General features: G+C 43.5%; 1 protein-coding gene across 9 annotated transcripts in view; it reads right to left on the reverse strand.

Annotated features, from left to right (window-relative positions):
- Positions 1–27,315, reverse strand: part of NMNAT3 (nicotinamide nucleotide adenylyltransferase 3) — a 124,945-nt gene that overhangs the window by 61,739 nt on the left and 35,891 nt on the right. For 4 of the 9 annotated variants that reach the window (XM_032334697.1, XM_032334649.1, XM_032334703.1 and 1 more), the window contains exon 2: positions 11,033–11,182. In XM_032334697.1, coding sequence (XP_032190588.1) covers positions 11,033–11,141 — 109 coding nt within the window. In that variant the 5' untranslated portion in view covers positions 11,142–11,182. Of the gene's footprint in view, positions 1–11,032; positions 11,183–27,315 lie in introns of those variants that run through there. The other 5 variants (XM_032334667.1, XM_032334673.1, XM_032334689.1 and 2 more) reach the window with 3 other exon arrangements.

The following is a 27,315-nucleotide window of genomic DNA, read 5'->3' on the forward strand; positions in this document are numbered from 1 at the left end:
TGCTGCACTGGGTTGTGATGGGTGGCTGATTCTCCTTCTTCTTCTTTAAAAGAAAATCTAATTTTGAATGAGCTTTGATAGTGTGTCTTTCAAGGGATTTGTCTATTCTAATTAGGTTGTCAAATTTATAGGCATAAAGTTACTTATAATATTCCCTTATCTTTTTCCTCTCAGTAGAATCTATAGTTATATCACCTCTCTCATTCTTGATGATGGTAGATTGCATCTTTGCTTTTTTCTCCTTCCCTTGATAATCTGTCTAGAGGTTCAATTTTATTATTATTTCAATTTTATTAATATTCTTAAAGAAACATGTATTAGTTTATTAAATTTCCTAATATGTTTGTTTTCTAATATGTTAAGTTTCAGCAGACTGATGTCTGCTCTCATCTTGTTTCCTTTTTTTCATGCTTGCTTTGTGTTTGCCCCCTATCCCTAATTTCTTTTTTTTTTTAATTTTTTATTTTTTATAAACATATATTTTTATCCCCAGGGGTACAGGTCTGTGAATTGCCAGGTTTACACACTTCACAGCACTCACCAAAGCACATACCCTCCCCAATGTCCATAACCCCACCCCCCTTCTCCCAACCCCCCTCCCCCCAGCAACCCTCAGTTTGTTTTGTGAGATTAAGAGTCACTTATGGTTTGTCTCCCTCCCAATCCCATCTTGTTTCATTGATTCTTCTCCTACCCACTTAAGCCCCCATGTTGCATCACCACTTCCTCATATCAGGGAGATCATATGATAGTTGTCTTTCTCTGCTTGACTTATTTCGCTAAGCATGATACGCTCTAGTTCCATCCATGTTGTTGCAAATGGCAAGATTTCATTTCTTTTGATGGCTGCATAGTATTCCATTGTGTATATATACCACATCTTCTTGATCCATTCATCTGTTGATGGACATCTAGGTTCTTTCCATAGTTTGGCTATTGTGGACATTGCTGCTATAAACATTCGGGTGCACGTGCCCCTTTGGATCACTACGTTTGTATCTTTAGGGTAAATACCCAGTAGTGCAATTGCTGGGTCATAGGGCAGTTCTATTTTCAACATTTTGAGGAACCTCCATGCTGTTTTCCAGAGTGGCTGCACCAGCTTGCATTCCCACCAACAGTGTAGGAGGGTTCCCCTTTCTCCACATCCTCGCCAGCATCTGTCATTTCCTGATTTGTTGATTTTAGCCATTCTGACTGGTGTGAAGTGATATCTCATTGTGGTTTTGATTTGTATTTCCCTGATGCCGAGTGATATGGAACACTTTTTCATGTGTCTGTTGGCCATCTGGATGTCTTCTTTGCAGAAATGTCTGTTCATGTCCTCTGCCCATTTCTTGATTGGATTATTTGTTCTTTGGGTGTTGAGTTTGCTAAGTTCTTTATAGATTTTGGACACTAGTCCTTTATCTGATATGTCATTTGCAAATATCTTCTCCCATTCTGTCAGTTGTCTTTTGATTTTGTTAACTGTTTCCTTTGCTGTGAAGAAGCTTTTGATCTTGATGAAATCCCAATAGTTCATTTTTGCCCTTGCTTCCCTTGCCTTTGGCAATGTTCCTAGGAAGATGTTGCTGCGGTTGAGGTCAAAGAGGTTGCTGCCTCTGTTCTGCTCAAGGATTTTGATGGATTCCTTTCTCACATTGAGGTCCTTCATCCATTTTGAGTCTATTTTCATGTGTGGTGTAAGGAAATGGTCCAATTTCATTTTTCTGCATGTGGCTGTCCAATTTTCCCAACACCATTTATTGAAGAGGCTGTCTTTTTTCCACTGGACATTCTTTCCTGCTTTGTCGAAGATTAGTTGACCATAGAGTTGAGAGTCTATTTCTGGGCTCTCTATTCTGTTCCATTGATCTATGTGTCTGTTTTTGTGCCAGTACCATGCTGTCTTGATGATGACAGCTTTGCAATAGAACCTGAAGTCCGGAATTGTGATGCCACCAACTCTGGCTTTCTTTTTCAATATCCCTTTGGCTATTTGAGGTCTTTTCTGGTTCCATATAAATTTTAAAAATGATTTGTTCCATTTTTTTGAAAAAGATGGATGGTACTTTGATGGGAATTGCATTAAATGTATAGATTGCTTTAGGTAGCATAGACATTTTCACAATATTTATTCTTCCAATCCAGGAGCATGGAACATTTTTCCATTTCTTGGTGTTTTCCTCAATTTCTTTCGTGAGTACTTTATAGTTTTCTGAGTATAGATTCTGTGCCTCTTTGGTTAGGTTTATTCCTAGGTATCTTATGGTTTGGGGTGCAATTGTAAATGGGATTGACTCCTTAATTTCTCTTTCTTCTGTCTTGTTGTTGGTGAAGAGAAATGCAACTGATTTCTGTGCATTGATTTTATATCCTGACACTTTACTGAATTCCTGTACAAGTTCTAGCAGTTTTGGAGTGGAGTCTTTTGGGTTTTCCACATATAGTATCATATCATCTGTGAAGAATGATAATTTGACTTCTTCTTTGCCGATTTGGATGCCTTTAATTTCCTTTTGTTGTCTGATTGCTGAGGCTAGGACTTCTAGTACTATGTTGAATAGCAGTGGTGATAATGGACATCCCTGCCGTGTTCCTGACCTTAGTGGAAAAGCTTTCAGTTTTTTTCCATTGAGAATGATATTTGCGGTGAGTTTTTCATAGATGGCTTTGATGATATTGAGGTATGTGCCCTCTATCCCTACACTTTGAAGAGTTTTGATCAGGAAGGGATGCTGTACTTTGTCAAATGCTTTTTTAGCATCTATTGAGAGTATCATATGGTTCTTGTTCTTTCTTTTATTGATGTGTTGTATCACACTGATTGATATGCGGATGTTGAACCAACCTTGCAGCCCTGGAATAAATCCCACTTGGTCGTGGTGAATAATCCTTTTAATGTACTGTTGAATCCTCTTGGCTAGTATTTTGGTGAGAATTTTCGCATCTGTGTTCATCAAGGATATTGGTCTATAGCTCTCTTTTTTGATGGGATCCTTGTCTGGTTTTGGGATCAAGGTGATGCTGGCCTCATAAAATGAGTTTGGAAGTTTTCCTTCCATTTCTGTTTTTTGGAACAGTTTCAGGAGAATAGGAATTAGTTCTTCTTTAAATGTTTGGTAGAATTCCCCCAGGAAGCCGTCTGGCCCTAGGCTTTTGTTTGTTTGGAGATTTTTAATGACTGTTTCAATCTCCTTACTGGTTATGGGTCTGTTCAGGCTTTCTATTTCTTCCTGGTTCAGTTGTGGTAGTTTATATGTTTCTAGGAATGCATCCATTTCTTCCAGATTGTCAAATTTGTTGGCGTAGAGTTGCTCATAGTATGTTCTTATAATAGTTTGTATTTCTTTGGTGTTAGTTGTGATCTCTCCTCTTTCATTCATGATTTTATTTATTTGGGTCCTTTCTCTTTTCTTTTTGATAAGTCTGGCCAGGGGCTTATCAATTTTATTAATTCTTTCAAAGAACCAGCTCCTAGTTTCGTTAATTTGCTCTATTGTTTTTTTTTTTTTTTTTTTTTTTTTGGTTTCTATTTCATTGATTTCTGCTCTGATCTTTATGATTTCTCTTCTCCTGCTGGGCTTAGGGTTTCTTTCTTGTTCTTTCTTCAGCTCCTTTAGGTGTAGGGTTAGGTTGTGCACCTGAGACCTTTCTTGTTTCTTGAGAAAGGCTTGTACCGCTATATATATTTCCTCTCAGGACTGCCTTTGTTGTGTCCCACAGATTTTGAACCGTTGTATTTTCATTATCATTTGTTTCCATGATTTTTTTCAATTGTTCTTTAATTTCCCGGTTGACCCATTCATTCTTTAGAAGGATGCTGTTTAGTCTCCATGTATTTGGGTTCTTTCCAAACTTCCTCTTGTAGTTGAGTTCTAGCTTCAGAGCATTGTGGTCTGAAAATATGCAGGGAACGATCCCAATCTTTTGATACCGGTTGAGTCCTGATTTAGGACTGAGGATGTGATCTATTCTGGAGAATGTTCCATGTGCACTAGAGAAGAATGTGTATTCTGTTGCTTTGGGATAAAATGTTCTGAATATATCTGTGATGTCCATCTGGTCCAGTGTGTCGTTTAAGGCCTTTATTTCCTTGCTGATCTTTTTCTTGGATGATCTGTCCATTTCAGTGAGGGGAGTGTTAAAGTCCCCTACTATTATTGTATTATTGTTCATGTGTTTCTTTGAATTTGTTATTAATTGGTTTATATAGTTGGCTGCTCCCACGTTGGGGGCATAGATATTTAAAATTGTTAGATCTTCTTGTTGGACAGACACTTTGAGTATGATATAATGTCCTTCCTCATCTCTTATTATAGTCTTTGGCTTAAAATCTAATTGATCTGATAGAAGGACTGTCACTCCTGCTTTCTCCTGATGTCCATTAGCATGGTAAATTCTTTTCCACCCCCTCACTTTAAATCTGGAGGTGTCTTCGGGCTTAAAATGAGTTTCTTGGAGGCAACATATAGATGGGTTTTGTTTTTTTATCCATTCTGATACCCTGTGTCTTTTGACTGGGGCATTTAGCCCATTAACATTCAGGGTAACTATTGAGAGATATGAATTTAGTGCCATTGTATTGCCTATAAGGTGACTGTTACTGTATATTGTCTCTGTTCCTTACTGATCTACCACTTGTAGGCTCTCTCTTTGCTTAGAGGACCCCTTTCAATATTCCCTGTAGAGCTGGTTTGGTGTTTGCAAATTCTTTCAGTTTTTGTTTGTCCTGGAAGCTTTTAATCTCTCCTTCTATTTTCAATGATAGCCTAGCTGGATATAGTATTCTTGGCTGCATGTTTTTCTCGTTTAGTGCTTTGAAAATATCATGCCAGCTCTTTCTGGTCTGCCAGGTCTCTGTGGATAAGTCAGTTGCCAATCTAATATTTTTACCATTGTATGTTACAGACTTCTTTTCTTGGGCTTCTTTCAGGATTTTCTCTTTGTCACTCAGACTTGAAAATTTTACTATTAGGTGACGGGGTGTGGGCCTATTCTTATTGATTTTGAGGGGCACTCTCTGAACCTCCTGAATTTTGATGCTCGTTCCCTTTGCCATATTGGGGAAATTCTCCCCGTTAATTCTCTCCAATATACCTTCTGCTCCCCTCTCTCTTTCTTCTTCTTCTGGAATCCCAATTATTCTAATGTTGTTTTGTCCTATGGTGTCACTTATCTCTCGAATTCTCCCCTCGTGGTCCAATAGCTGCTTGTCTCTCTTTTGCTCAGCCTCTTTATTCTCTGTCATTTGGTCTTCTATATCACTAATTCTTTCTTCTGCCTCATTTATCCTAGCAGTGAGGGCCTCCATTTTTTATTGCAACTCATTAATAGCTTTTTTGATTTCAACTCGGTTAGATTTTAGTTCTTTTATTTCTCCAGAAAGGGCTTTTATATCTCCCAAGAGGGTTTCTCTAATATCTTCCATGCCTTTTTCGAGCCCGGCTAGAACCTTGAGAATTGTCATTCTCAACTCTAGATCTGACATATTATCAATGTCTGTATTAATTAGATCCCTAGCCTTCGGTATTGCCTCTTGTTCTCTTTTTTTGTGGTGAATTTTTCTGCCTTGTCATTTTGTCCAGATAAGAGTATATGAAGGAGCAAATAAAATACTAACAGGGTGGCAACAACCCCAGGAAAATATGCTTTAACCAAATCAGAAGAGATCCCATATCGTGAGGGGGGAGAAAGGGGATAAAAAGAGGTTCAAAAAGAAAGAAAGAAAAAAAAAAAGAAAAGAAAAGAATTTAAAAAAAAAGAAAATGAATAAAGAAAAATATAAAAAGGAAAAAATATATATATTAGATAAACTAGTTAAAAAAACGTTAAGAAAGAAAAGGGTAAAAGTTAAAAAAAAATTTTAGCAGAAGAAGAGAAAAAAAATGAAAAAGAAAAAAATTAACTGCAAGACTAAAAAAAATCACAGGGAGAAAGCCATGAGTTCCGTGCTTTGCTTTCTCCTACTTTGGAATTCTGCTGCTCTCCTTGGTATTGAAACCGCACTCCTTGGTAGGTGAACTTGGTCCTGGCTGGATTTCTTGTTGATCTTCTGGGGGAGGGGCCTGGTGTAGTGATTCTCAAGTGTCTTTGCCCCAGGCGGAATTGTACCACCCTTACCAGGGGCCAGGCTGAGTAATCCGCTGGGGTTTGCTTTCCGGAGCTTTTGTTCCCTGAGCGCTTTCCGTAGAGTTCTGGAGGACGGGAATACAAATGGCGGCCTCTGGTCTCCGGCCCGGAGGAGCCGAGAGCCCGGGGCCCCACTCCTCAGTGTGCCCTCAGATAACAGCGCCCAGTTACTCCCGTCTGCCTGACCTCCGGCCGCGCTATGAGCCCACTGAGCCTGTGGTTGGTTCAAGGTAACCCCCGAGCTAGGAGCTTACTGTTGGCTCTGTCTCTGTAGCCGGCTTTCCAGTTCCAATACCCGCAAGCTCTGTGACACTCAGGCACCCCTGATCCTTCTGTGACCCTGCGGGACCTGATGCCACGCTGACCCCGCGTGGGCTTCGCCCCGGTTTAGCCTCTGGAGTGATGTCCCTCAGCGGAACAGACTTTTAAAAGTCCCAATTTTGTGCTCCGTTGCTCCGCCGCTTGCCGGGAGCCGGCCCTTCCCCCGGGGTCTATCTTCCCGTCGCTTTGGATTCACTTCGCCAGTCCTACCTTTCAGAAAGTGATTGATTTTCTGTTTCCAGAATTGCTGTTCTTCTTCTCTTCGATCTGCCGATGGATTTGCAGGTGTTTGCAATCTTTAGGTAAGCTATCTAGCTGATCTCTTGCTAGCTGAAGTAGTCTCAGCCTGCTACTTCTCCGCCATCTTGACTCCTCCCTCCCTATCCCTAATTTCTTAAGACAGGAGCTAAACTCACTGATGTGAGAGCTATTTATCCATCCATCTTTTCCCTTTCCTTTTTCCTTCTCTTTTTCCTTCCCTTTTGCTTTCTCTTCCCTTCTTTCCCTCCTTACCCAATATGGTATTTAGTGCTGTAAAATTCCCCTAAGTACTGCTTTAGTGACATCCCAAAATTTTTGATATATTGTTTTCATTTCCATTTAGCTCAAAATATTCTTTGGTTTTCATTTGGCTTTCTTTTATAACCCATGGGTTTTTAGACATGTGTTACTTCATTTTCATATTTGGGGATCTTCCAGAGGTCTTTCTGTTAGTAATTTGTCATTTAATTCTACTGTGGTTTAGGATGCACTTTGTAGGATTTTAATCCTTTTACCTTTATTGAGATTTCTTTTATGGTCCAAAATACGGCGGTCTATCTCGGTAAATATTCTCTATGTCCTTGAAAGGAACATGTATTCTGCTGATGTTTGGTTGAGGGTTCTTTAAATGTCAACTAGGTCAAATTGGTTGATAGTGTCATTCAAGACTTCTACATTCTTAATTATTTTCTGTGTACTTATTCTATCAGTAAGAATTGAAATATCTGACTGTAATTGTAGATTTATCTATTTTTCTTGCAGTTCCATGTTATTAAGTAAAAAAAAGATTCAGGATTATTATTTCTTAAAGAATTGGACTCTTTATCCCTTTTTCATCTGAAATCTATTTTCTCTGATATTACTATAGCCATTTCAGCTTTCTTTTAACTTGTGTCAGCATGGAGTAGTTTTCCATTCTTTTACTTTGAACGTATTTGTGTCTTTATATTTTAACGTATTTCTTGTAGGCATCATATAGTTGTAGTTGGGTGTTGCTTATTTTATCCAATCTGATGGTGTCTGCACGTTAGTAGGAGTTGTTAGACTACAACTGACACTTCTGGGCACCAACCCCCCCATGCAACTGAAAATCCACATGTAATGTTTGACTTCCCCCCAACTTAACTAATAGCCTACTGCTGACCAGAAACCTTACTGATAACAAAAAGTTCATTAACACATATGTATTGCATGTATTATAACACATATGTTGTATGTATTATATATCATGTTTTTACTGATACAGAAAGTTCCTTAATACATATGTTGTATGTATTATATACCATGTTCTTATAATAAAGCAAGCTAGAGAAAAGAAGATGTTATGAAGAAAATTGTAAGAAAGAGAAAATACATTTACAGAATTGTACTGTAGTCATAAAAAAAATCTGTGTATAAATGGACCTGTACAGTTCAAATCTGTGTTGTTCAAGGGTCATCTGTACTTTTATTTTGTGATTACTGATATGGTTAGATTTAAGTCTGTCATTTTGTTATTTGCTTTCTATTTGCCCCATCTATTCTTCAGTCCTCTTTCCTTCTTTCCTTTCTTCTTCTAAATTAACTGAGTATATTCTGATTCTATTTTGTCTCCTTTGTAGGCTTCTTAGCTATACCTTTTTTTTAAGTGGCTGTATTAGGGTTTATTTTATATCTATCTACCTGTCTATCTATCTATGGCACAATCTACCTTTAGGTGATACTATACTACTTCACGTATAAGAATCTTACAATAGTCTTCCATTTTTCCCCTCCCCATGTTTATGACATTGTCATGTGTTTTATGTGTTATATACTTGTCATATATTTTACTTCTACATATGTTATAAACCCCACAATATATTCCTATTATTTTTGCTTGAACAGTCAGTCATCTTTTAAAGAAGTTTAAGTAATAAGAGAAAAACTTACATAATTGCCCATGTGGTTACCAGTGCCTTGTATTCCTATTGTGTAGATCCATATTTCCATTTGGTATCATTTCTCTCTGCCTGAAGGATTTTAGCATTTCAGTAGTCAAAGTCTGATGGTAAAATCTTTCAGCTTTTATATAGTTGAAAAAACATTTTTTTTTGCCTTTGTTTCTTCAAGATATATTTTTTGTTGGATATAGAATCCTAGGTTGACAATTTTTTTCTTTCAGTACTTTAAAGATGTTGTTCCACTAAATTCCCTTTTGCTGAATTCAATAATGGGAAATCTGCTGTCCTATTTATTTTTGTTCTGTGGCTGCTTCTAAGATTTATTGTTGGTTTGTGAGAAATTTTAGTATCATATACCTTGGTGTTGTTTTCTTCACATTTCTTACATCTGGCATTTGAGCTACTTGATAGAATCTGTTTTCATCAAATTTGGAAATTTTTCAGTCAGTATTTCTTCAAATATTTTTTCCTGTTCTTCCTCTGTTTTTTCCTTCTAGGATTACAAGTATATCATGATTCTTTTAAGTTACCCAACATCTCATTTATATTCTTTCTTTTCAGAATTCCATTTTTCCCGCTGTGTTTCATTTTAGATCAATTCTACCGTGCTATCTTTAAGTTCACTAACCTTTTCTTCCGCAATATCTAATCTGTTAATCCTTTCCGTTGTATTTTTTATCCCACCTCTTGTAGTTTTCATCTCTTAGTATTTGAGCTCTTTTTATATTTTCCAGGTCTCTACTTCTGAGCATATGGCGCATAATTATAGTAACTGTTTTAATGCCGTCTGCTAATTCTAACATCTGTGTGAGTTCTGTTTCAGTTTCAATTGATTTTTCTCCTCATTATGGGTATGTGTACAGACTAAATTTTTTGCCACAGAACACCAATTTGCCCTCCAAAAATGTTTCATTTATCCTATCATTACCAATAGATGACAATGTCTATTTCCCTCTCTATCCTGCCACCACTAGATTTTGTCAGTCCTTTAATTTTGCCAATAGCACAGGCTAAAGCTATTTGCTGCTATAACAGATTTTTACTGAGCACTGACTACAACCTGGTGATGGCTGGTGGAATTTCTGTGATGTTCAAGCAGCCATAGTAGCTGCCATCATGGTGCTTATAATTTTGTGGTATTGACCATGTTTTTATTTGTATTTTCACTGATTATCAGTGACACTGAGCATCTTTTCCCAAGTTTATTGGTCACTTATATTTCTCCTTTGGTATACTACTACTAATGTTCACTGGATTGTTTGGATTTTATTCCTTTGTAAGAGCTATGTATTTACTAAGGATAGATACCCACTTTCACTTTTCTAAAGATTTATTTGAGAGAGTGTGTGCACAAGTGAAGGGAGAAACAGGGAAAGAGAATCTCCCCAAGGAGACTCCCCACTAGGTGGGGCTTGATCCCACAACCTATGAAAACATGACCTCAGCTTAAATCAAGAGTCAGATGCTTAACTGACTGAGCCACCCAGGCACCCCCACTTTCATCTTTTGATACAAAGACATTCCCTTTAAAATAAACTAATAGTTGTACATAATTTCTTTGAAGAAATTATTTGCATGTTACCGGAATACTTTTTTTCTACATTAAAAATAAATAGGAATTGATTCTGGTTTAAAAACAATGCCCTTAAAGGCAAATATTTTTGAATACAAAAATACAAAATACATATATGAATACTTAAGGTATACATAAATATATAAATACTTCCATATATATCTGACATCAACATATAAATGATTCACATTCTTTTTAGAAATAATTATGCAGATTCCAAATGCCATTTTACTCTCTTAATAATGAAATGGAAAGTCAGAGATGGAACGTTTCTAGATTAAATATTCCCAGCTGATGAAATATTTCTGGCAAAGCCATGCCATCTGTATTGGAAATGGCCTATATGCAAGATTGTTAATTTGTAATTGTCTAAGATCTATTCAAAGAAAATGTCAAAATTCCCATTATAGCATGTTTGCTTTCCCACTGAAGAACAGCAAGAGTTCTCATGCACACACACAAGAGTAGCAAGGCACACACTACCTCCTTATCCGGCTGCGCAGGAAGCAGATAAATGCTTCCTGGGAGTATCAGGAAGAATGCCCAGAGACACAGTTTCTAGAAAGTGCCCATTGTCTTTTTAGCCTTTGTGGGCAACAAGTGGCAGGGGATACTGGAGCCTGACAAGTTGTCAACTTTATGGCCAGGGATAGGACTTGTCCACATATCACGGGGCTAAGAGGTTAGCTCTCCGAATATGATGGGGGAATGTATGCCACCAGTTATGCTGTGAATTCCTATACTGATCAGTTTTAATAATGGTGGTGATGACAACAAACAGCAGAACCCTATGAGGCCCAAGCCATCAGTTTGTCCATTGGGCCTGGCCCCTCTGACTGACCTGTCTGATGTAGGTGGTCTCTGGCCACTTCAAACAAGCGCAGGTGCATGTTGGTGATGGGATTGAAGGAGCCACAGGCCAGGAGCACCACTGGGATTCGGCTCTTCATCTTCTCAGGCACATCTGCACCCGCAGCAGTGGCCACCCTGCCTTCATGGGGACAAAAACTGATGTTAGAGAGCTGGCATCAGACAATTGTCCAGATCAGCGTCCCTAAAGCATATAGAGGCTATTACTTCTCATTTATAAGGTGACTGAGTAATAACAGTAACAACATTTACGGAGGCTTTACCGTGGGCCAGGACCTGTGATCAACACTATGTCACTTAGTGTTGTCACCCCCTTACCTCCCCAAATCCTTTCCACAATCCTGAAAGGTCACCTATCCAGCTCAGGAACCTTAGAAGCTACACAACTGGAATGCAGACAGCCTGATGCAGAGACCATGTTCTTCTTATAAGCTCTATAACATCCCTGGGCTCTGATAGGTTACCTTGAAATCAAAAGGAGGTATGTAAGACCCCCATATGTCATCTCTGACAGTCCAAGTGAAACTCACTATGTCCCAGAGTAGACTGGTACTTAAAAAAAAAAAAAAAAAAAAAAAAAACTTATTTAAAAATACTTTCAGTTTTGCAAGTAGAGTTGCAAAATTTGAGCCAAGAATTCCTATATATCCTTTACCCAGATTCTCCAAATGTTAACATCTTACTACATTTGGTTTATCACTCATTCTCTCTCTCTACACAACACACACACACACACACACACACACACACACACACACACATTTTTACCTATAATTTTTTTTTCAGGTGTCTAAGGGTAAGTTGTAGATGTAATACTTCTTTATCCTTAAGTACTTCAGTATGTGTTTTCTAAGAACAAAGGCATTTTCTTATATAACTACAGAGCAATGACTAAAATCCAGAAATTAAGATTGTTACAGGATGAGTATCTAAGCTACAGATCTTTTCTGATTTTACCTATTGTCCTTTATCTAGGGCAGAAGCATTTTGAGGGTACCGTCCACCTTCCAGTCTCCACCACCTGGGGATTTCAGGGCCAGGGTTAGGTTAAAGGAAAGGAATAAACAGCCTGGGCTCTAGGACATGCTGGCATACATGGCTCTCCTGCCTCTGAGATGCTCCCTCCTGGAGCGGTGAGCTCTACTGGAATTAGGCTATGTGATGGGGGACAAATCACAGTTCCTCTCTCAGCTGCAGTTTCCTCATATGCAAAATGGGGATAATATGATATCCTCTTACAGGGTTGCTGTGAGGATAAATGAGCTATGTATGAGAAGTCTTACTTTTTATTAAAAGTAAGCATTTAATAAATTACTGTGGCTGTGGCAATGATCATGCCAATAATGAAATGGGTGCTTCAGCTGCTGTCCATGACGAAGAGGAGAGAGGAGGTGGCTCCCAGTGAGCCTCACCCACTAGTACTCACCTGCAGTCCCTCCCCTTGAGTGTGGGCTGGGCCTACTAACTTGCATCTACTAAACAGAAGACAGCAAGAGTGGGATTTCGCTCCACAGAGGTTACAAAAAGTCTCTGGCTTCCCTTTTGCTTTCTTGTTTGCTCACTTTGATGAAGCCGGCTGTCCTGCTGTGAGATGCCTCATGGGGAGACCCTTGGGGCAAAGAACTGAAAGGGGACCTCTGGTGCCAACAGCCTGTGAGGAATGAAATCCTGCCCATAGCACATTAGTGAACATGGAAGTGGGCCATTCCCCAATCAAGTCTTTAGATGAGACCGAAGGCCTGTGAACATCTTGACTGCAGCCTTGTGAGAGACTCTAAACCAGAAGACCCACTTAAGTAATGTATAGAAATAGTCCCAACTCATAGAAACTATGAGATAATAAATGTGTATTATTTTAACCTGCTAAATTTTGGGTTAATTTGTAAAGCAGCAAGGGTAACTAATACAGTGACCTACAGGAAAAATGTGTGGTGGTTCTGACTATAATTCTGCAATGGCAGGGGTAACATGGAGAGTTCTCGGTCACTGGAACTTGGAACTCTCTTTGTACCTAAGGAAGCTATTGTAATCTGGCCTTCGTTGTCTGCTTCTCCAGATCCAATGCAGCTGCCTACTTTCAGACTTTTTGTCATGCAAGTAAAGACACCCTCTATCTGTTGAAGTCACTGAAGTTAGGATGCTGGGACTTCTAGTCAAATGCTGCAAAGGCAGGGACTTATGTCCAACCACTGCCTGCCTCAAACTTCAACAACAGGGGAATACTTGTCAGTGGTTTCTTTGTGAGCTCCTCATGGCTTCCTGCTTCAAGCTTTTGTACATGTTATTTCAGTTTCTTCCAACTGGAATACCCCCCAGCATACCCCAATCTGTTAAGATTCAACTCAGGTGATCATTTGTGACTTCAATCACTATTTCTGACTGCCTACTAGGTGCCTGTATCAGTTAGGGATGCATTTGGCTACAAGTCCCAGAAGCCTAAAACTTTAAGGGCTTAAACACACAGAGGTTATTTGTTTCTTGCATGACAAGAAGTCTAAGTAGGCAGCCGCCATTAGGTCACTGGCTCAACGAGGACCTGCAGTTCTCTCAGTTTTTCCCTCATGGTCACAAGATCGCTGCTGTGGCTACAGCCATCTTGAATGTGATCAAGGCAAGAAAGAGCAAAGAGCTACTCAGGTTATAGCTCTTAATCAAAAATACAGCCTCTCCAGTGGGAATCAGCAAAGAAAAGGGAATTGGAAATAGGATTAGCTAATGCACGGCATCTGCCATAGACTTGGGGATACAATGGCTATGGAGCTGGCTGCTGAGCTGGCTCTTCTGACAGCTAGCTGGGGTCGGGGAATTTAGGACTTACCTTCCATAAACCATAGACCCCATTCTTTTGTAAAAACCTGCTCTTGTGCCTTTCCCACCCACCAGACAATAAGCCCACTAAGAACAGGAATGGTGTTTCCTTCATCTCTGGCTCCCACCTTCAAGCACAGCACCTGGCCCCAAGGAGGGCTCAGTGAAGATTGCAAAGGGTGGTGGCTAGCTGTGGAGGGAAACTGGGTCCTGGCAGGGGGAAGGCCTAATGCACTTCCTAATGTAGAGACGTTATTCTGGATGTATTCTGAGGTACAGCATGTAGGTAAAAAGAACTTCCAACCTAAGCTGGCTACAGTTTCTTCAATCTTCCTTGAAGGCAGCAGTAACACCCCCAACTGCGGCAGAAGAAAGCAGTTTGCAAGCTACTGCTGCTAGCTTCTTCCTGGGGAAGGTGGGTGGTTTAATGAGATATTATTTGCAGAGTGTGCTTAGCTATTCACAAAAACAGCCTTGTGATGACTGTATCTGGAGAGACTGGCTGATATACAAACTATTATGAAGCCTTTCAAAATTCTATTTCGTTTTGACAAAATATAATTTTTTAGAGCTGCTAAAACACATAACGGCAGCATCTCAGGTAACCTGGGGTTTTGATTTTTTTTTTTCAAAAGTTCCCAGAAACTATAAATTAGATCATTTGTTTAAATGGCGGCATCAACAGCAATGGAGTGTGATGTTGGGGAGAAGTATCAATGATATTTAATGTGTCTGTCTTTTCTTTCCTTGCCAGCAGTGCACCGAGCCACAATGCTCCAGAGTGACTGAGCCTGTTGGGGCCACGGCTGGGGTGGGAAGAGGCACTGAGTGTGGGTTCCCAGGCTCAGGAACAAGGTTGGTGCTCCTGCCTCACTTGTGTACTCTAACCTGCGTCAACTAAACCTGCTCCCACGCCCAAACCCAATGAAACACAATGACAGCCTTAGAAAGGACTCACTCCAGGGGCCACTAGGAGAATAAACCAGGTTCTGATTTGCGTGCAGGTCTCCTCAGACATGAGGGCACATGTAGGCCATAAAGTGAGTCACCTGCCCTGCCACCAAGTAGTATCTAGTGAGATGAAGCAAGGGCGGGACGACGTTGGCGATCGATGGTTCTCATCAAGAAGCATTTTTTTAAAAAAATTATTTTTGAGAGAGAGCAAGCACAAGTGGGGGGAGGGGTGGAAGGAGAGGCAGGCTCCCCCGCTGAGCAGGGAGCCCGATGCGGGGCTCCCTCCCAGGACCCTGAGATCACAGACCTGAGCTGAAGGCAGACGCCTAACCAACTGAGTCACCCAGGCGCCCTCATCCATAAGCAGAGTGAGCAGTAATTGCTGCTGAAGAACTTAAGCTGAGAAGGAGGCATGTGTGATCTTCTTGGAATTTCTCATTAAAACGAAGAGACAAGGCGAACAGCTTCCACCTGGGGCCACAGACTCCTCTCCAGATATAGACCACATCTGGCTTCACAGCCACCCCAACAGCATGTCACCCCACTCTTCGAAGGCAGCACACTGCGTCCCTTCTCCCCACTTCTGCAGACGCTGTTCCGGCTACCTCAAACACCCTCCTCCTCATCTCTGCCTTCAAGCTGTTCTCCTTGGAGTGTTTACCCAACCCCCCAGCCCCTCACCAGGCTATACATACCCAGGACCCGCTTTATCACTTTCTACTTCCAGCCACCACAGAGCTGCCATTGCTTCGTCCCCATCATGCTCTCCCCCAAGCAGAAGGTGAACGCCTACGGGGTGGCTTCTCATTCACATGGGTCCCCTCACCTCCTGCACTGTGCCTAGCACACAGGTGCTCAGGAAATGTGGAGAACGAATGAGAGAATGAGGGATGGTCTCCAAATGAGCATCGTCCTTTGCAAGCGGCTACCTCACTTCTTTGGTTCTGTCCCAAACAGTCCTGGACTGGGCCTGCCACAGATATAAACTGACCTTTCTGGCTTCCAAGAGGCACTTCAGACCCCAAGACCCAACTCCACTTCAGACTGAAATCCAATAAGACATTCCTGCCCTGGTGCACCATGGTCCATGTTAGGATCCCATCGGCCTGGATATGCCAACTTCCCGCCCACTGACACCAAGGGCATCCCTCTGCTCTGGAGAGCTGGAGGCTAGCAGTCGCTGCCCTGACAGGCACAGGCTCTGCAGATGTGGTTAAATTCAGGACCGCATATAGGGAGGTTAGACTGGATTATGCAGAAGGGCCCAGTTTTATCATGAAGGTCCTAGTGAGGAGGAGGAAAGGAGGCTCAGACACCGAAAGATGCAAGGGTCCAAGTGACCATCAGGAGGTAAGAGGCTATGCTGCCGACTTTGACAGATGACGGGGTGAGGAACCAAGCAGTGCAAGTGGCCTCTAGGAGCTGGAACTGGCAAAAGGAAACAGATCCTCCCCTAGAACCTTCAGAAAGAATGCAACCCTGTGGACACCTTGGTTTCAGACTTCTGACTTGTAGAATGGTAAGAAAATAAAACTGTTGTTTTCAACTGGTCATTCAGGGCAATCTGTTACAGTAGCCATAGGAAACAAATACACTCCCCGATGTGGGCGCAGGCTCTCTACAGTGACCTCAAGCAGGGGCAGGGAAGGTGAAGGAACTGAACCAGTGACGAGCGTCCTGACGGGTGTGTTGGACCAGAGCGGCAGAGGCCCAGAAATCACCCAGGGTGGGGTGATGGACTAAAAGCTCACTGATGTGGCCGTGTGTGGGTGACTCAGGATCCAGGCTGCAGAGGGTATAAAGATCCCACAGCCCTTAGGGGGTCTCCAGAGACTTGATTTCATTCCATAGGGAATGAGGAACCTCAGAAGGATTTTGAATGGGGATGGGACTTACTCCTACTTCTGTTTCAGGAACAGCTCTCAAGTGCTCCCAGGAGAGTGCATCCAAAGCCCAAGGCAGCTCCTGCCCAGATCCCGCTGCCTGGGGAAGGGCAGGCACTTTCCCAGCTCACCTGAGGACAGCCTTTCCTGCTGCCTACATTTCACTTCAATCACCAGGTAATGTGATGCCAGCCAATGGCCCGCATGCACCAAATTCTAACTAAGTGTGCACCCTTCGGCCCATTTGTCACAGGCCGTCGCAGAGACACAGGAAGGAAAGGCGAGCCAGGAAGGTTAAGTGCCGTCACCGCAGATGTAATGTGCTAATGCTCATCGCTCGGGAGGCAGTCAATTTACCTTTCCCTGCGGTGAGCGCCTCTAACAGGACCTGGCCCTTCAGAAAGGGGCTGAAAACATCCCTGTTTATTATAGACATAAAGCGGATGGCTTCAGGCAGAATGGAAATGGATTCTACAAACATCTTTCATTACACAGACCTCTTGACCGGACTCCTCATCTTAAAGAAAACAAGAGATGCGGTTTGTATTTCTGGGGTTGACGAGCACATTTTTCAGGACCCAGGGAAATCATTTCCATCTGCACAAGTATGTCAACTTCTCCAGGGCAATCAACCTTCACGCGAACTCTGGGCACTTTTTCTTTTCAACTTTGCCGGATTCACCTGCTGTTGCTATGGGCACACAGTGCTGCTAGGAACAAAAGCTGAGCGAGCCTTCATTGTCAGTGTGAGGCTCCTCCGTCAGCCACCTCTCCACGGACACAAACATGCCAATTAAGCACTCGTCCTAATTACAAGACTCCCAGGAAAGCAAGCAGCCTGGCTCTTCGGTTGGCAAAACTTTCAAAAAAGATGTGAAGAAGGCACGGGGAATGGAATGAGGTCTCTTACAGGCCCACGCTCAGGAGCTGGGATGCATTTCGACTGGTGCAGGAAAGTGGAAGGGAGTCACAGCTACGGGCTTGCCGAATGAAAGACGATGCGTTGTGTTCCAACTTTACACACATCAGGCTGATTCTTGAAACCTGCCTGGAAGGAAAGGGTCTGTGCCTGCATTCTGGTCAAGAACCTCATCAACTGGGGCACCTGGGTGGTGCCTCTGCCTTCAGCTCAGGTCATGATCCCAAGTCCTGGGATCGAACCCCACATCGGGTTCTCTTCTCAGTGCGGGGAGCCTGCTTCCTCCTCTCTCTCTGCCGACTTGTGATCTGACTGTCAAATAAATAAAATCTTTAAAAAAAAAAAAAAAGAAAAAACCTCATCAACTTGTCTGAGACTCAGTGAACCCCAGGGAAGATGAAGATAATCACATACCACGTAGGACTGTCATGGGGCTTACCAGAGCTGATCCACCTACCACAATGCTTGGCCCATAGGGGGTTCTCCAGAAATATTAGCTCCAATTTCCTTTCATTATGTTTTTATTTACTTATTTTTTAAGAATTTATTTATTTGACAGAGAGAGAGCATAAGTAGGCAGAGAGGCAGGTAGAGAAAGAGGAAGAAGCAGGCTCCCTGCTGAGCAGAGAGCCTGATGCGGGACTCGATCCCAGGACCCTGAGATCATAACCTGAGCTGAAGACAGAGGCTTAACCACTGAGTCACCCAGGCGCCCCTCCTTTCAATTATGTTTAAAGCAGAGCTCACCATCCCCACTCCACATGCTTTTTCTCTGTTTTTGCAGTCACCCACGATCAAAACCTGACAGCCTTAGGGCTGCCTTAGCATCCACCTGCCTGTTAGGCATCTCTTCCTGACTGTCTGGCCCAGGAGATGTGCCCACAGAAGGGAGCTCCCGAGGAAGGCCGTCCCCACACACCACTGCTCTAGTCTTCCACCCAGCTTCAACCCTAACAACTCAGCACTGAGCGTCACTTGTCCCTGAAGCTAAGACTTGATTGTGAGAAACAGGTAGTGTAATGTCATGCTGGTAGAAATAACATCTGATGCTGAATATGCTCCAGATCACAGCTGACTTGCCACCTTGGAACAAAGAAGGTAGAAGAGACGGGGGAGACTATGAGAAGTGCTTGGCATCTCCTGTGAGCAGTGCCAAGTAGCAGATAATTAAAATCACAACCTACCAGCAACTGTGCTAGTGCCTCAGAGGTATATGGCTAAATAAAACCTGGCCCCTGTGCTCCAGAAGATTATAGTCCGGCAGAAAGAACAAACCACTAGGCTCCCAGGTGGGACAGAGTTTGCTGGGAACCTCCCACTACCCACTCTGCCTTTCTCTTTAGTAACAGAGTCTCTGTCTTTTGCTGGCAGGTAACTATATTCCCCAGTCTCGGTGGCAGGGGAAAGCTGTCCACGTGCCGAAGGTCTGGCCAAAGATCTATGAACAGAAGTGCTGCGTGATACTTCCAGAACCTTCATGAAATGGGAAAGTCCTGCCCTTCTCCTCTGCACTCCTGCTGACTACAGTCTGATGGCTGGAATATGGCAGCAATACTGGACCAACTCCCAGTCTGACAGAGAATAAGCCAAGAGAAAGCCAGGACCTTAATGACTCTGGAGTGGCCATACCAGCCCCAGACTGCCTACCTTCAGCCTTCTTTTTTCCTGGGGGAGAAATAATCTTGTAAGTCACCATTATTTTCTATTTTTCCATTATATGTGGTGAAACCCAGTTCTAACTGATATACTGATCTTTAATGAATGTTTACTGAACTAGTGTATAAAGGAATGACAAAGTGTGTAAACTTTGAGAAGTGTCTACTGCCCCAGTTAAACCTGTTTTATATGCAGAAACTCAAATGGATATTGTTTGAAAGGGAAAATATACCTAAGGAAAAAAATCTATCATAACTTAATTTTTTATATGAATTTTTCATGGGAGGGAAAAATCCTTACTCAGGACTCTAGAAGGCTGAAATGTGTAGCAGTGAATCTGCTTTTCTGGAGATCACAAAAACCAGACTCTGTCCTATCTCCTTCCCCCCAAAACAGATTCATTATGGTGTGCTGTTGCACTCTGCTTTGAGTGGGCATTTGCCATATGGCTTGGCAGTTTAATGGTTTTCTGATACTTGACAAAAATGAAGCACAATCATTTTGCAAGGAGGCTGCGTTCCTAGATGGGTCTTTTCCAAATAACAGCTGTGCCTCAAAATTGAGTTACTCAAATTGCAATTTGTGGACACAATACTCAAACATTTACAAGTGAGCAAAACCTCAAATCACTTGGGCTATTTCCAGGCTTCGGAGTTTATGAAGTTTTTAGCAGTGTTATGAGTGTGCAGCTGTCAACAAACTCAAGCCAAAGTCTCCAAACCACCAGCCCCGGCAGGCAGTAGAGATGGCCTACTTAGCAGCAGGACGCGTGCCGCCGGCCACAAACCCTCAGGAATGAGAGAACACAAGGGTAGGAAGCTTCACACTAAAGCCCACAGACCAGATCCCTCTGCCTTTCTCTCTACTCCCTACCATGCTGTACGGATGATAGCAAATCTACAGCTCGAGCCCTGACCTTGCTTGTGGGCCCCTACAGATCCAGGGATGACCACCTGGCACTGGCTTGATCACCAGCCACATACACACGGATTCAAAGCCGAGTAGCAAGACTTCGGAACTGAGTGACCTTGAGTTTATCAGTCAGGAGAGTCCAGATGAGATACACTAACAATTCCCAAATCTCAGGAGCTTTAAATAATAAAGGTCTCTTTTATGTTCCTATTACACGCGCATTCCATGCTGGTTGAGGCTCTGTTCTGTACCATCTTTTCCCCTCAATCCAGGACTCCAGCCGATGAGCAGTCACTACCTGGAATATGGTGTCTGTAGCAGAGGGAAACAAAATGGGCTCCAGAAGGACTGCTGCCAGCAACTGTACCGTATGGTTGGCTCACACTGGCACGTGTCACTTCCAACAACCCTGCCCAACTTCACCAAGTTAGAAAATATAATTGACTCTAGCTCTCCACCTTCAGGACACAGAAATATTTGGGAATAGCCTTGTGCCTACTACCATCAACCAACTACTCGAGCCTCAATGACCTATCTGGAAAATGGAGATAATGACACCTCCTCAGATTGTTCTAAAGGTTCATCAGAATTGACCCATGCAGAGTACTCAAAACAGTGCCTGGCCCACAGGAGGTTCTCAAGAAACACCAGCTCCTTTCCTTGCCTTCAAAACAGAAATCATTTCCCACTCCTTCTTCGGGCTGCCCAAACCCCTTGTCTGCAAAAAGTTCCAGCTTTTTCTAGTCACTTTCAATCAAAACATGCCAGTTAGCTAGGACATCTCTTCATCCTTCATCATGTCCTCCAATACAATGAACCTCCAAGTATGGCCAATATTCCGTGAGGTCTTCACTTCCCATCACTACTGAGACCCACCCTACTATTGGATTTCATTATCTTCTTGAATAAGTTAGGATTTTTAAAAATCGCAGATGAGAGAAACAAGCTCTGGTCATTCTAGTTCCCCTCCATGGCCACCAAAGGCAAAGCAGTAAAGGGGCATGGAATCACGGGAAGGCTACCAGGCCCTCACACAGAGTAAAGGATGAGCTGAACATGAGGTCTCAGGGTGGACAAGGGACAGGGCAGGGCCACGGTCTCAGCCTGGTCGGAGTCCCATGGTACAGACATGGTCAGTGGGACTCACGCCAATGTACAGTGTGGTTCCTAGAGAGGAGCTGTTGATGTGGGCTGGACAGACCCTTAGCCACCCCCACTGATAGCTTCCACATGTGGTGAGAGAAACTCTGGAATCCTTCCCCCCACCCCCTACCTCCCCAATCCAATCTTTTCTCAATATGCTAAACGGATTAATAGTCCTTAAGTTTGGGTTAAGTCACTGAAACTACTTTGACAAACTACTTTTGACAAAATACTGAGGGTCTGCCATACACCAGACACTGTTTAAAACCTGGGGCTTCATGCCAAGCCAGTGATGAATCTTCAGCAATTTGCTCTCCATTGGCATTTGGCTGCTCAGCCATGTCCTTCATGTGGCATGAGACCTTTGGAGATTTTAGTACCACTCCACCTCTAATTGTTTTCCGACCTATTCCCTACATGTGCTCCCTGTCCTTCCCAAGCTCAGACCACCTGCTGTTCTCTGCTGGGTCCTATGAGTGTTCCCACTCCTTGGGCTTCTGTTTATGCCACTTCCTAGAGCTAGGTGGTCTCTTTCATGCCAGCTCTCCCACACAGCTTCCCCAGCAGCCCCTAGAAGTCACTGTTCGATCCTCTGACCTCTTAAAGGTGATACTCTGTCTGTATTGTTGAGTCTCTGCTCTTTTCTTGCCTAACAGATTATAAATCCCTGAGGGCAGGGATCCCATGGGGTCTAATGCAGAGTGGAATGCAAATAAGGAATATTCACTTTATTCCCTGGGGACAAGGTAGAAGTGAAAAGCAGATCCAAATGAGAGCCAGAGAGCACTGGTCACTCCCTGGCATGGTCTAGGCCAAAGCACCTCCATTCTTGCCTCCAATATCCAACACTTGCTGGCTTTTCCTGTTCGTTTTACCTGATGCAAATTTCTGTCCCCCTATCTGGGGCATCAGCTCCCTTCTGGACTTGAATTTTGCTCTTACCCCATATTGTGTCTGCTGCCTTGGCTGGGCTGCACCCAGGATCCTCGCTGGCACCTTAGAGCCATCACCTGATTCCTTTCCATTCCCTGCCTCTGCCCCTACCCAATACAGGGCATATGTCTAGGGCCCTGCTCCAGCCCAGCAGCAGGCAATGAACCACAGTGAGTGTTGGGAAAAGCAGTCCCACACCCTCTACAGACCAGGGAGATTCCCTGTATGGCAGAAAAACACAGAGTTATCCATAACTGTGGCAGGGGATCACACCATAGCCCTTCTAGTGCTCAGAGAACAAAACTGGCAGCCATCTGGGCTCTTCTCTCTCCCTTGCCTCGGCAGCCTGTCAGTTCCACCTCTGCAGTATCTTTGGAATCCGTCTCTCAAACTCCGCAGTCCCTGCCTTGGATTGGGGCTCATTATTTCTCAGTTGGACCTGAGTAAACCCTTACCTGTCTCCAGTGTCACCCCCTAGGCCCATCTCTGCTAGCTGCTCAAGGGATCTTTTGGCATGCACATATGGTTTCCTGCTTCCCCCATCACCCAATCACATTGTGGGTAATGACACTCCTCAGTGTGGCATCTGTGGGCCTTACGGTCTGGCCATGCCTGTTTCGTCAGCCTCCTCCCAAGCCCCTCCCCGGGGCTGCTCCATCTAACCGCTTTCCAACCTGTCTTAAGTCCCCTTCGGTGCAATTTTAAGACCAGCCCTGAAATCAAATACAAAAATTCTAACAAGACAACTTTGTTTAGCTTGCTTGTTCATTCACTAAAAAAGAAAATAAGCTGCCACTTAAAATAAGCTTGCCACTATCAAGTTCGTCAGGGCAGTAGGAGCCGACAGGAAGATCCCAAAATGCCTAGAAAGGAAGGAAGCTGGCCAGGCTCTCCATGAAGGCAGAAGAGACCAGTGGAGGCCCAGTGAGCCACAGCAGAGGACAAAGGCAGGAGTCTTGCTGCTCAAAGATAGGTGTTCACTTGGGAATTTCACCGGGCACAACACAACCAGGTCCAGAGTAATCCTTTCCCATTTCACATAACAGAACTTCCTCCAGAAATTATAAGCCAAGCAGCTCATCTTCCCTTCTTTATTGGGCTATAAGCAGACTGCTATAGTCCTGAGCGGGTAACTGCAAATCTGGGCAGTGATCTATGAAATCAGAACAGACCTGGGTTTGGGCATGTGATTAATTAAAATTTTTAACCAACTTCATCCCATGTATATTTAATGTTATGCATAAGTGCTTTGGGGCTGGCTGGAAATCAGTACCAAAGAGTGGGCAGTTCATAGAAACACCTGCAGTCCCTGTGATTCCGAAACAAACAAACCTTCTTTTGTTTCTTCTCTTGGTTGCTGCTTCAGAATCCACTAGCAGGACTGGCAGATCATTCTCTGCCCACGTCCCCCCACTGAAGCCCAAGCATTTCTCCTGCACACAAGAGTATGTGTGCTCAGACCGTGAAGGGCATACTTCTTTTGGCCTTGAACTGAGGCTGCCTGTGCCTGCAACTGAGGGACCTCTGGAACGGAAAAGGGTTGGAATTTATAAGCTCTGCAGCCTTCACAAGCCCTTCAGTCTCCCAGAAAATGAGGATAACCCAAGCTCATCCATGGAGGCCATGAAGATGACCTGAAGAGACACATTAGGACTTTACCTCCTACACTGCATTCAGAGGAGGGGGAAACTTCCATCACAGAGTTAGGGAATGGGATTCTTTATGTAAAGACACCAATATCCGCAATAGACTCTACCTGTTCCTGCAAGAATAGGTCAAATGAAGCCACTATTTGTCTGAGCACATCCACCCCTGCACTGTACAGAACCAGGGATTTCAGGCCAACTCAGGCCTGGGCGGGAGCAGTTGAAGCAGCCCACCAGGTCACACACAACACTCCAGTGGACCTGCAGCAGGCTCCCTCCCAAAAAGGACTTGTTGATTTACTTTACTATGTATAAATTTAAAAACCAGCAAAGAGGTTAATCTGCTTCTATGATTTCTGAAAAAGTAACGTATTTATCTGGTACACACTTTGGCTGATGTTTCTTTTTCTAGACTCTTGTGATCCATAGTGATCCATGAGTGCACATACCACAACATGGGGCTGGTGCAGAGGTTGCCCAAAAGTGCAGGCAAGGAGGGTCCTGGCCTGGGGAACAAGCAGTTTCCTGGGCCTCAAGGTCAATGGGCAGAGCTTCTAGATCTCCTCTCCAAGGAGGTCAGAAGAACTAAAGAGCACTATGTGCCCAGAGGTGGAGGTGAAGCCAGATGCAGATGTCTGTAGGTATCAACTCTAAAATTAAGACAGTGAGGCTTCATCCCCCAGGCCTCTAGCTCATGTGAATTCTCTTACATGTGCAGGCCTCACTAAATAAAATAATAATTTAAGTGAAAAACAAAATATAGCCAAAATGAAATGATTTAAGGTCACTGTCTTCCATGAGCAGATGTTCCACGGGGAGTGTGATGTGGCAGAGAATCTGCTGGCCCTTCCTGCAGCACCGCAACCCCCTTTTGTCCTTGCTAAGAAACCTGATTTGGGGGGCACCTGGGTGGTTCAGTAACCCCAAGCCTTGGACTCTCAATTGCGGGGCTCCGCACTCAGCGGAGAGTCTGGTTCTCTCCTTCCCTTTCCTTCTGCCATTCCCACTCACGCGCACCCTCTCCAAAATAAATCTTCAACACTACAACAAAACCTGATTTTGTTCGGCTTCAGGGTCAAGGGGCACAAATCCAGACAGAAACCACAGCACCACAGCCACCATGGCAGGCCACTTCCTTCACCCGTGATTGGTCAGGCAGGAGCACGTGACCCAGTCCTGACCAATGAGATGCAGGAGAAAGCGCCCAAAGGCCCACGGGAAAGATTCTGAAAATGCAAGGACAGTCTGTCTTTCATCCGAGCCTTCCCAGGGACGCTGCGGTACAGGGTGGTCACGCTCCCAGCTGCCACTGCCCTCCTGTGACTGCAAAGGGAAGGCCTAGGGAAATGCAGCAGTGACGGGCAACCCAGAGACTTGGTCTCATTAAGCCCCTGCAGTAATCTAATACAGCTTCTCCCTAGACTTTATTACGTGAGCTGCTAAGATACCTTCATTGCCACTACTCCTGCAGGCTATTTTTTCAGCTGCCTGTGTCCTCCCATGTTCAAACGGAGACATCTCAGGCGACTTCGGTTCTTGCCTCCACCTCACAGTGTGGGCATACCGTGAGAGCCCAGTGCATAAAGACGGCTACTTCCATATCACATGGCCCTGCAGTCAAGGCAGCTCTCTCCCTGGGCAGTAGCTGACCCGAGACCGCATCTGGGTCAGAAGACATCCTGCTTTCTGAGGCCTCGGGAGGGACGGTATGCTGAACACCAACGTGGAGCTGTACTGGGAATCTTCCAGGACATGAACAAATGTGATTTTTGGTAGATACTGTGACCTCAGAACCTCAGAACCTCAAGGAAGCTGCCTCCTGGGCCTCTTTGCAGACCCCTCTCAACTGCACTCATTGTCCTCACAGAGACCGACTACAGGGACCTTTCTGAGGACAGCTCTGTATCCCGTGGGACTTTTATACTGCCAATGGCTCCTTGGGGCGTACTGCCTTTGGTGGAGCTCCCACCCTTCTCTCCACAGGTAGGGACACCTGCGCTTTTCCAGCTTCAGTGTTGGCTGCTTGCCTAAGGTGCCTGTCGTCCAACACAGCCTGGTGACCCGAGGAAACCTGAACACACCCACAATGCCATCTCGTTTTGTTCCTGCTGGTCTCTCTGCCTAGAATGCTCTCTCTACCCATTTCTACCTATTAAACATTGTTCCCTCAGCCCTCAGCATACATTAGGCCAACCATAGAAGGTCTCCTCCTCATAATGATAAAATACACCCAATTAAAAACACACAAAGGACTTGGATAGACATTTCTCCAAAGAAGATACACAAACGGGGGCGCCTGGGGGGCTCAGTGGGTTAAGCCGCTGCCTTCGGCTCGGGTCATGATCTCAGGGTCCTGGGATCGAGTACCGCATTGGGCTCTGTGCTCAGCGGGGAGCCTGCTTCCTCCTCTCTCTCTCTGTCTGCTGCTCTGCCTGCTTGTGATCTCTGTCCGTCAAATAAATAAATAAAATCTTAAAAAAAAAAAAAGAAGATAAACGACCAATCAACACATGAAAAGATGCTCAACATCACTAATCACTAGAGATACGAAAATCAAAACTACCATGGGACACCACCTCAGATAAATTATGATGACTATTATCCAAAAAAGAAAGAGGGGGAAAAAAAAAAAGAAAAGAAGTGTTGGCAAGGATGTGGAGAAATTGAAACTTTTGTGCACTGCTGGCGGGAATGCAAACTGGTACAGCCAGTGTGGAAAATAGTATGGAGTTTCCTCTAAAGATTAAAAATAGAACTACCCTATGATCCAGCAATACCACTTTTGGGTATACACCCAAGAGAACTGAAAGCAGCCACATGAACAGATGCTTGTACATCCATGTTCATAGCAGTATTATTCACAGAAGCCAAAAGGTGTAAGCAAACCATGTGTCCACAGACAGATGAATGGATAAACATAATGTCTATATATATTATATAACATTTTATATTATATGTGTATATACATATATAATTACATATACAATGGAATATAATTCAGTCTTCAAAAGGAAAAATATCTGACACACATTAGGACATTATGTTCCATGAAATAAGTCAGCCACAAAAAGACAACTATCACCTAGAACAGACAAATTCATAGAGACAGTAAAATGGTGGTTGCCAGGGGCTGGAGGGAAGAGGGAATAGAGTGTTATGTAGTGGGTAGAGTTTCAGTGCTGCAGCCATGAAAGAGTTTTGGAGACAGTTGCACAACAGTCTGAATATACTTAACATTACTGAACTATATACTTAAAAGTTGTTAAGATGGTAAATTCTTTGTTGTATGTACTTTACCATAGCTACAAGTTTAAAATAAAAGGTCGCCTTTGATAAGCCTCGTCCAGGCTCTGGTTGCATTTCATTGTTCATCAGTCTGCCTTGATTTCTTGTTTTCTGT

Source organism: Mustela erminea, chromosome 1 (assembly GCF_009829155.1).
Source record: "Mustela erminea isolate mMusErm1 chromosome 1, mMusErm1.Pri, whole genome shotgun sequence".
Taxonomy (NCBI): Eukaryota; Metazoa; Chordata; class Mammalia; order Carnivora; family Mustelidae; genus Mustela; species Mustela erminea.